This window comes from Conger conger, chromosome 10 (assembly GCF_963514075.1).
Source record: "Conger conger chromosome 10, fConCon1.1, whole genome shotgun sequence".
Taxonomy (NCBI): Eukaryota; Metazoa; Chordata; class Actinopteri; order Anguilliformes; family Congridae; genus Conger; species Conger conger.
In genome coordinates this window covers 2,630,001-2,641,175 of record NC_083769.1, presented here as the reverse complement: position 1 = coordinate 2,641,175, position 11,175 = coordinate 2,630,001, and the positions used below count along the sequence as shown (strand labels likewise).

At 38.6% G+C, this 11,175-nt stretch overlaps 1 protein-coding gene across 3 annotated transcripts in view; it reads right to left on the bottom strand.

Annotated features, from left to right (window-relative positions):
* Positions 1–300: 300 nt before the first annotated feature.
* The window catches only part of slc6a11a (solute carrier family 6 member 11a), a 57,263-nt gene continuing 46,388 nt past the window's right edge, over positions 301–11,175 (bottom strand). For 2 of the 3 annotated variants that reach the window (XM_061257002.1, XM_061257001.1), the window contains exons 14-15: positions 10,615–10,785; positions 301–5,395 (exon numbers count right to left, since the gene is read on the bottom strand). In XM_061257002.1, coding sequence (XP_061112986.1) covers positions 5,237–5,395; positions 10,615–10,785 — 330 coding nt within the window. In that variant the 3' untranslated portion in view covers positions 301–5,236. Of the gene's footprint in view, positions 5,396–10,614; positions 10,786–11,175 lie in introns of those variants that run through there. The other variant, XR_009709724.1, reaches the window with a different exon arrangement.

Below are 11,175 nucleotides of genomic sequence, written 5' to 3'. Positions count from 1 at the left end.
TGACTCCATAATCCAGCTTTGTGATTGTACTATAATTGGTATTGTGGGACAAATAATGAAATCAATCATGTATTGTGTATGATTCAATTTCTTGTTTTAACCTATAAATATTGCTTTAAATGATGCAAGTCCATAGTATTATTCTAAATGAATTGAAATACAGTATATGTATAATTCTACACACACAAACACACTCGCATACACATAAATTAATTTTATATTTGTCTATTTATCCATCTCAAAATAAATAAATGAATATATACCCCACATGTGAAAGATGCAAGAAACAAGGACAGGAACTGTTCTGAAGCAAACTTATTTATTCAAACAAACAAGAAAGTACTGTTTTGGTTCACATTCACTAGAAATGCATAAATTACTGGCAATGCAGGAAAACAATTAAAAATCTACTTTAATATAAATTCACACACTGACATTGTTGCGTTTTAAAAATTACATTAATCTCAATGTGTGGAAGATTTGACCTGTCCCGTTTTACTTCATTTGATAATTGATGGAAAAAGAAATGTATTATACAAATTTTAAGTACGACTATTTTCTTTTAAAGCATCCGAAAATATTTCATATATCAGCAGATTATAAGGTTAAAAATCTGTGGCTTGCCAATGAGCACATGCTTGTCTGCGCATCTGATGTGATAGAAAAATTTGAACATGATTGAACATTTCAAACTGTGCTCCGGGGTTGTTGGCCACGGTAAGCATTAAAAATGTTTCCACATCAATGTAAATGTGCCAGAGTTAGCATCTGTAGTCCCTAATGTCTTTGGTTTATGGGAGGAAACTGGAGTACCCAGAGAAAACCCACAAACACGGAGAGAACATGCAAAATCCACACAGAGAGGCCCAGGCAGGGCTTGAACCGAGGACCTCCTTGTTGTCAGGCGACAGTGCTACCCACTGCGCCACTGCACTGCCCACTGGCAGGGTCCAGAGCAGCTTAGTGGGATGAGCCACCCAGTAACCCCCAGAGGTGTGTTGAGCTGTTTGGAGTCACATATTAGTCACAAAAAAACTATGTTTTAAGTGAAATGTTTCACTTGCTCAAGGCCTCAAAAGACAGGAAATTAAATTGATCAGCCCTAACACTAACAGCTCTCCATAAAGGTATCAGCACAGATCTCTGACAGCTACAGCCATGTATAATGTCTACTGTACATCAAAGAACATGTGCTCAGCACTGGGCAGATTGTTTAATATTAAACACTCTCAAAGAATCCACAATCTTAGAGTAGTGCACTGTAAAGCGTATTGGAATTTTTTTAAAATATTAAATTCAGAGGAAATATAATCGTGTCCTATTTAAGATCACATATGCTTTGGTATATTTAAAGCAGTAGTGATTACTGCCACAGTTGCCTGGAATGCCAGCAGGTGGCGCCAAAGCCACATTTCCGCAGCCCTTTCATTCCACTGCCCATCATTTCAGTTCCTCTCGCCTGGCGGGACCCAGGAGCAGTTGAGGGCACCAGTAATTCCTGGTAATTCTGGATTATGCCACCAGGTACCCAGAAGCCATAGCCACCAGGGGAACTGCATGCGAGTTGGTCAGCATCTCCAACAAAATATTAACCGTTCACATTGCTAGTTTCTGCTGTTAATGAACACACATCAGCACCGTTAGGACACTGGAAGTGTCACTCCTTTATTTTCTTTCTCAACCCGTGCTGTAATGATGTTTAGAGGATCGCTATTGTTTTATCTTCTCATTTTCGCATTTTTCATGGTGCTTTTGTTGCACATTATATCACACAGTTTTGGTAAACGGTTATACTGTAAGGTAAATAATTTTGATGCACATATTTTTTTTGAGTCGGTGGTGCGGCAGTAATGTTAATTTGGCTACGCAGAAAATCTATGACCCCTGCTGTAGGCTATCGTCAACTCCAAATAAAATTTAGAACACTCTTAAAAACGTTTTTTTAAAGTTGAATGTACATTTTTTAATGTAACCTGTTAAGATATGGTTACGTTTGCTTAACCATATCCTTAATCGATTAACCATATCCATCCCTACTATGCATGGCTGGAGGAAGAAAAATCCTATATTCACATTGCACTTGTTGTGCTATATTGTATCATAAATCTTTCATTATCTACCACATTTTTATGTTTTAGTGGCCAAGTGTCCACACTTTCACCAATTAAGAGCATACTGATTCACCAGTCTTTGATCAAGAAAATAAAATTTCTTTACTCTTTTTATGCAACCGTTTGCAATATTACATTACATTACATTATTGGCATTTGGCAGATGCTCTTATCCAGAGCGACGTACAGTTGATTAGACTAAGCAGGAGACAATCCCCCCCTGGAGCAATGTTGGGTTAAGGGCCTTGCTCAAGGGCCCAACGGCTGTGCGGATCTATATAGCATAATAAGCGCAACATGACATCTGGCTATTATTCTTCATGGATTGTGTAGAAAAATAAACAGCTTCTTAAAATACAACTGTGGAATGAATATCAGCATACAAGGGATCCAGGTTGGGAAATACTGGGCTAGATTCCTCATTTACTAACAACAGTGTAGTTGGCATGAATGGGGAATAGCGCAACATGTAGCCAAGCAAAAGTCAGACTAACTTCTGGTCAAACTAGCTTAAGGCTAAAAGCGTAGAAAACAGTAGCCTACCAAGCATGTCTTGGGCTACTTTTGCAAACTTGCTGTAGTATTGTTTTTCCAACCAACTATTCCATAGCTAATATGGCAGATATCAATATCCAGTGCTATCAATGGAAGACCAAACAATGCCTTAATTTTTTTATGTTTCCACATTTTACATACTTTCTGTTTACACATTATGATTGTATCAAGCCTTTACTACTTTACAAATATACTGATTTTATTTCCCAATGCCACCTAATTTCTTACGGCAATGCAATTTATTAAGCTGCCGTCAACATGGTGCACACTTTCGACTTGTGTCATGCATAGCAACAACAACATAGCAACAACTGCTAAGCAGGGCTAGGCTTGTGTATATTCTGTTAATGCTCAATTATGCATCACCTAGTTGGGCGCAGACAGAACTGCTTATAAGCTTCCATATTTTTATTTATTTATATATATTTTTAAGCATGAAATCCAGTTCCTACATCAGTTTCCCCCACATTATTTCATTGGGAGGGTAAACCTAAAGACCCTTATTTTAAACCCATGTCAATGCTAGACAAAGCATAGAATGGGAGGAATAAACTCTACTATACTACTAGCCTTTTTGGTGAGAAGAAAAATAAAGTTGTAATGCACAGCAACTGGGTGCCTAACTGGACCCTAACAGCCACGCCAAGACAGAACTAATCAAACAGCAGCATCAGCGGAATTCCATCCAATCACTCACTGAGAATTAAAAAAAAATGTCCTTGTTTGTGGCCCAACAGAAGTCTGAGAACACATCAAAGTCAGTCGGCCTACAGGAAGTGCCGGCAGCCTGGCCTGCAAACCCAGAACCTGTTCACTTCTTACTTTTTACTTTTTAAAGATTACTTTTTATTTCATTTTTGTAGTTTCAAAATAAATTAAAAAAAAGGGAAAAGGCCCTGTTCAAACATTTGGGAACCCTGTCAGTTAGTACTTCATAAATCCTCCTTGGGCAACTGTAACACTTCCTGTAGCCAGCTAAGAGTCTTTCAATTCTCGCTTTTGGAACTTCTCCCCATTTTTCCTGGCTGAACACCTCTAGCTCAGGAATATTCTTTGGCCTCCTTGCATGTATAGCATGTTTGAGATCTCTCCACAGATTTTCAATAATATTCAATTCTGGGCACTGTGGTGGCCACTCCAAAACCTTCATCTGTCTTTCCTGGAGGTAATTCATGGTTGATTGCAAGGTTTGCTTTGGATCATTGTCTTGCTGGAATACCCAACCTCTCTTCAACTTCAATGTCTGGACTGACCTTTGAACATTAGGCTCTAGAATTTATTAATATGTGGTGCAATCCATTCTTCCTTCCACTCGATCAATACGTCCTGTGCCCCCAGCTGATACACAACCCCAAAGCATAATGGATCCATCGCCAGGCTTCACAGTTGGCAAGGTGTTCATCTCTACAAAGGCTTCACCCATATTTATTCAAACATACCTTCTTTAGTGGTGGCCAAAAAGTTCAATTTTGGTTTCGTCAGTCCAAAGCACATTGTTCCAAAAGGTTTCTCAGTGTTTTCTTTTGTATACTTCAGACGCTTCATTTTGTGTTGAGGTTGTTCTTTCTGGCAACTCTGCCATATAGATTGTTGCCGTTTAAAGTATGTTGTATTGTTGTCCTGTGAACAGCTACTCTTTTTTGCAGATCTTTTGCGGTCATGTGAGGGTTCTTCTGAGCATTTCTCACCAGGTATCAGGCCATTCTATCTGAAATCTTTCTTGGTCTTCCAGACCTTGCCTTTTGATTTCAGCCATTCCAGTTTTCTTCCATTTTCTAATAATGTTTATAACAGTGGAAATAGGCAGTCTTCTCCTTCTTGGTTGAAATGAACCATCTTCATTCTGAAATCCTTGGAGAACAGTTTAAGTGTTAACACAAGACAGAACAGCTACTGCAGTTGGATACTTTAGAAGGCATGGAGTTACTTCAGAATAAAAAGTTCAGCCCTGGAATTATACTCATTGAGGCCTTAATGAGTAAATCACATGGGTCTGGACCTTAGTAATCATCTTCTTCTTAAAACTGAGAATAATCCAAAAGAGGTCCCAAACTTTTGCACAGGGCACTTTTATGCTTAATAAATAGTAAAACATTTAAATAAAAATAAATCTTGCTTTAAAATTTGCAGAACGGTCTCATGGACCATTTATAGTTTAGGTTTGCTTTCGATCACATACAGAATGACTTTAACAGACATTTAAACCAGGGGTGCCCAATTTCTTGCACCCCACTGTACTTCTGGACCAGCTGAGGAAATTATCCTGGGTTTATTTGTCAATGCCACTCAGCCAGCTCTTGCAAAAAAGAAAACAAGCTAAAAAAAACAAAAACACTTTTAATTGTTGATCAGTAATTCATCATTAGCACTGTGTATCAGCGTAGAACTCCTGTTCTTTTAGGCACTTCCCTTTCCCTATGGATTCAGTCTGTGTAAAACTGTACACGTGGTCTCTTCTCCCAAATGCTGCAAACAAATTGGCAAGGTTGCTGGGTTGGTGTTTAGGTTTGTTGTGGAAGACGTAGAGTATATGGTGAGAAGATGGCTTGGTGGGCTATGGGAGTATGGTTCTAGATGGGCCCAGTGTCTTTTATGCCGTCCCACGCAAGCTCCTTGGGAGCCATGCTCTGCATTGAGAGTTTTCCTGGCTCTAGCATGGGTCTGTGGAGGCTGGTCTGTGCCCTCGAACAAGGGAGGCTTACTGCAGGGGTGCACAGCTGGCGTAGTCTCTGTACGGACACAGATGACAGGACAGACAGACATTCATTAACCCGAAGCACACCAGAAGTCTCGCTGTACAGTGCCAATAAAATGGACTACTCGATCGGTAAATATTTACAGTCTCAGTGTTGAAGACGTTTTAGAGAACTGTACTCATAAACCAGAATGAACACACATAAACCAGAATGGGTCTGATAAAACTGCTCTAGGCAATGTTCTTCTGTTGTACCAAGAATTACTGCTTTTTTCCATCCGTCCTGGTGGAGTGTTTTTACAGGATCATTTATACACTGTCACTGCATACATAAAACTCATAATGATGATAGAAACATAGTCCATTCATGCTCAAAGGCTAATCTTTTTAGTGAATACTTAGTGTATTGTACATCAAACAACAAGTGCTCAGCACAGGGCAGATTGCATATTCTTTTGAGGTTTGAATCTTAAACAAGTGTATTGGCAATTTTGCACATTAAAGTTAGAGGCAATATACTTATTTTGCACTTTTCTAAAGCATGTGTAACTCTTACCAGACATGCTCTAGGTAGGCACTAGTATCAAGTAAAGTTTATAATATCTCTCACTGGCTTCACTCATTATCAAATCATTATCTAAGATTCGTACAGGAGGATTGCAGTAGTGCTTAATAATATTAAGAATTTCACCCAAACCCACAATAACAACAGCAGACCAATCAGCTCATGTGTCAAATATAAGATTGTATTAACAGTATTGACACATCAAATCAGTGTATTAGGAAAAAAAATGTTGAATATGATGCATGTGTGTATGTTGTATATGAAATATCAATGTGAATCACAGAGTACCAGGAGTAGAACCTGTGGTGTATAATATGAAATATCAATACAGATCATAAAGTTCAACCTTATCTTGTAGCACACATATAATGAACAACATGAAATATCAATTCAGATCATATAAATCACCCTATGTTGGATCCAACAACCCCAAAAAATATCTATAAATGTCTTTTTGATATGACATCTCATTTAAGAAAAATAGAAAAAATAGCTTGAGCTGAGATGAGTAGTAAGGGGGAAAGTTTTGCGTGTTTCAATACGAAAGTTCTGATCATACAGTCCCGATTAGAACATGTCCCGTCCTACCACACTCTTGTGGGGAAAAAAATCAGTCCATGGGATGACGTCCTACTCTCGAGGGAAACCTCTCAGTCCATCGAACGCAGGCAGGCTAATAGTAGACGGACGACACTTCGAATCCACTTCGATGCACGGCACTTCGGCAACAGCTCTTCTAGATAAATCTTCAAGATGTCAGTCAACTTCTACTTTACTCCATGAGTTCTGTGTTGTATTAACCCAAGTGATTATGAGCCATTTGTCATAAATCTTATCAAATGTCTCTGTCTAATCTCTGTATCTGGTGGATGGTGTCAGTGTGGGAAAAATAAAAAAAAAGATTGTTTCTCCACATGAGTAGGGTCTTAGGGAGTGTCTACAAATACCCAACTACTAATACTAGTGCTGAAGCGAGGGACTATTCACTTTAAGTAGGTGAAACTAATGAGGGTTACACATGCTTTATTTCCAACATGTCCAATGTGTCCCACCTGGTAACACATATCTTGTATCAGTCTTTGAACATAGCTTGCCCACAAACTGTGTCGGTACATAGCATAAACTTTTTAAAACTAGTGTGATAGATCCTGCATTAAAGTCTATATTGTAGAGTGTATATTGCTATGATCTCATTCATAAAGATCTACTATGTCGTTCTGGATAAAAGTGAAGCAGATATACAGCCTACAGTTTGTATATATCTGGGTCTATATGTAATTATTAATATAATAAGTGGAGGAATAAATGCTATAATGTTGGATGTAATATATACAATTCATTTTGTATTGGATGAAGTTAGCAAAATAATAATATGCTCCCATGTTAATGCTATGCAAATAATTAGGTATAAATGAGAGTCTTGTTCTGCACAAAATGAATATAAATTGCAGCATGTTGTCAAAGATCTGTGCTGAAACCTTGAGGTAGAGCAGGGTGATGTTAGCATTAAGGCTGATCAGTTTAATGTCCTGTTTCTTTCAGCAAATGCAAACATTTCACTTAAAACATAGTTCTTTGTCATTCATTCAGTTTTCATGAAGGTTCAATGAATACTTGATAGATCATTGTAAATATGCATTAAAAATAACACTAAAAATAAAAAATTAAATCCTTGGCTGAGAACTTGCCTTACCTTAAAGAATCCATTTAATCCACTTGCCAACATTAACTAGATGTACTATCTAGATTTCTCATTTGCTTTGGCCCAATTGTCAAATGACAATTACAGAGGTCTCATGATGCATATTTGGAATCTGTGGTGGTCACATATCATCAGTTATTCTAAAAATATTTTGGTGAAACATTACTTGGTGCTACAGTTGTGTTCAAGAAAATAACAGTACAACATCAGTAACCTGATGAACCACTGTTATTAGTAGTAGTGATATTTCTGCATGGCAAATACTTTACTTGTAGTAATGTAATAGAAAAACAACAGACCCAACTGTCATGACATGCATGCTGCTTGTTCTCAGTAATTGACTCATTCATTGAAAGGGGCATGTTCAAATAGCAGTGTGGAGTTTAATTAGAGAATTCATTCATTCTGTGCAAAAACAGGCATCATTAATTGTCCTTTATACTGATATGATGGCCCCCCTCCAGGACACTGGGGTTTCCCCCTTCTTAAGGGTCCAGTTAAAACTGGCCTGAAGCAGAGGTGTAATTTGGGTTCTAAAAGTCTTATACCATTCTGGAGGGAAGCCATCAGTCCCAGGCAATGTATTTGTATCAGACTGGAGAGTGCCCTATCAATTTCATCCATAGTTATATCAGAGATAAGTCTTTTGTTTTGTTCACTTCCAATCGCTGGGTGATTTGGACTCATTAAAAACAGGTCCATGATCTGGACGGCCGCACTATAAGATTGACTGTATAAGTTGTTGTAGTATACCTCAAAGGCTGTCTGTATTTAATTTAACTTGCTTATTATCTTCTTAGTCTTCTTTTATTTTTGAGATTATATTATCTGCTTGCTGTTTTTTAAGTCTCCAAGTGATCAGTTTTGCTGTTTTTGAGCCTGCTTTATGTTGTGTATTGACAGCCTAAGTTTGTCCCTTGTGAGATACCGTCCCGCCCCTTTGTGTTACGTGCTTATGTTATATCCTCAGTTCTGAGTTTGTAACCTACGAACCTTGTCGCCTACGAAATGGTAGAACGAGTAGCATATACAACAAACTGACTACGAGGAAATGCGTTCTCATATTGTGTTTGTTATTTTAAGTCTGAGTTTAACCAGTTTTTTTTGCGGGAACAGCACAGTTTTGTGGCCAGCTGAACAACAGCGCAAGCTGGCTACTGCACTGTAGACCAGACATCACCGGAACGGAGGACAGCGCTGCTCTCTGCGGTTAGGACCGGCTAACAGTGGAAATGGGCATTACGATAATTGCTGAAATCAGAGGAAAATAACAAACATTTCTTGAAAATGGCTGCACTGTTTTGAAATAAAGGACCATTTGAGGAAAACACAGAACAATGGAGTTAATACACAGAGAGGTTTGAGTATTTTGCACTTGCTAACAAGGTTAAAGGAGATGTTTTTGTGCCAACATTCTTAAGTGTTATGGGAGGAAAAACATACAACCTACTGCGCAGAGTGCAACCTGATGAGTCACGAGACGAGTCCTCTGATGAAATAGTGACAATATTAGGAAATCATGGCTCTCCAAAGCCACTGACTGGTTCAGATTCCATAAATGGAACCAGGAAGAGGGTGAATCTGTTTCACTGTTTCATGAGTTTGGACTTTCACTTAATTACACTATACGTGACAGATTGGAATGTGGTCTACGCATTGAGGCCATTCAGAAATGAAAACAGGGCACCAGGCATCAGAATGTTGGTGTAAAGACTTAGACTGCAGGGGTCCTATTGAGATACTCAAACCACCCTGTCAATTCGGGTTTAAAGTTCAAAGTTTAAAGGAGATTGAGTTTGATAACAGCATTGCAACCCGTTTACATCCCTTTTTAAAGGAAGAATAATAGATATTCCTAAATCCCATTTTATTTTATTTTTTTCATGCTCAAAATTAGACAGTCGTGTTTCTTGCAAAACAATTTTACTAATCTTCTCCCTCTTCAATTTCGCTATTACTTTGTTTCTCTTGGACTAACCAGATAACCCATTCACATTTAGAGATACTCCCTTATATTCCTGATAACCCATTCACATTTAGATATCTTACCTTATATTCCAGATAACCCATTCACATTTAGAGATATGGCCTTATATTCCTGATAACCCATTCACATTTATAGATACTACCTCATATTCTAGATAACCTATTCACATTTAGAGATATTACCTTATATTCCTGAGACATTATTTGAAAGAAATGGATCAACTTTTCCAATACTAATGCAGCCTGATATGATAACAAGACAACAACATTCATAAAACAATTAATTCACATCTGTGAACACTAACAGAGCTTCCAAGTCCTAAGGCACACCCAATATGGTTACACATAAGGTATGTAATAATATATTAGTGTAGACATCCACTATTCTCCTCTGAAGCACATGGTGTCACCAGCTGCTTCTTTTCACACCGCTAACTACAGCTAAGCTTGTGTAAAGTACAGCAGGAAGACCTTTTACTTGCCTGCAATCTATGGGATGGACCATCATGGGTAGCTAGATAGCCACGCATGTGAAGTCCTATCAAACTGAACTCTCCCTTTGCCTGGGAGGCACAATAGCTCATTTTTCATTGCCCTATGAAGCTACTGGCCACAGTTGGCACTAGTACAGTCTGGATTTGATGGTTAATGGATGGCCACCCATCCAGGCGATCACATGACACTCCCAGAAAATACGGTAACGTGAGCATACAAATATCACGGAACCTAACTTGGCTAGCCTGAGCGATACGATGGACAGCTCTGAATTCGCCTTGTTAGAGGACTAGCTTCTCGATTTTGACAAAGAAATATAACCTTACAGTTTTTGGGGAACGGGAATTTACAGAGGAAGAATTGTATTTGAATTTGAAACTGGCATGACAGTGCTCCTTTAATGGTCTTGAGCTTTTCTATTTGACTGATCTTATGTCATCAAAGTTGATGATAGTTATAGTTGATAGTTATTTTTGCATTTTCCACAAAATGTTAGTAAACGTACCTCTTGCATTGATCCAGGGGTGACACTGATTGCATACAGCATGTACAGGGGCACCATGAGTGTCGAAGAGAGAGTGAACCACCAGCCGATGGCATAGCCCCACCAGGGGTACTCCTGTGTGTTGTTAAACTTGAGGGGAGTGTACTTTACCAGGGAGAAGATGAAGGTAGCCTGTGAAAAAGAAAGGGGAGGGTGACTGAGAAAGCTGCAGGGATTTCAGGCTAAAGGTTCCTTTTGCTTTGGCGACAAAGTGTCAGTGACATGTTCGCAGGAAATTATCTATTATTTTTTTTTTTTTTTTTTTAACGATGCAAACAGTTTTGACATCAAGTGCCATCAAAGGGTGTCACTAAATGATGTGTTCAGCACTGGATGTTTCATGACAAAGTCAGTTTAGATAACATTCATGTTTGGTATTATTCTGATTGTTTCAGTGCGACTGGTGCAATGGTTTTATTTCTGCAACAGCAAACCCTGGACATCATAACCAACCAGGAACCAGGGAGAAACTGTGTGGAGCTCTGCCCCAGTGAAAGCCATGTGCCTCAACCCCCCTGCGTT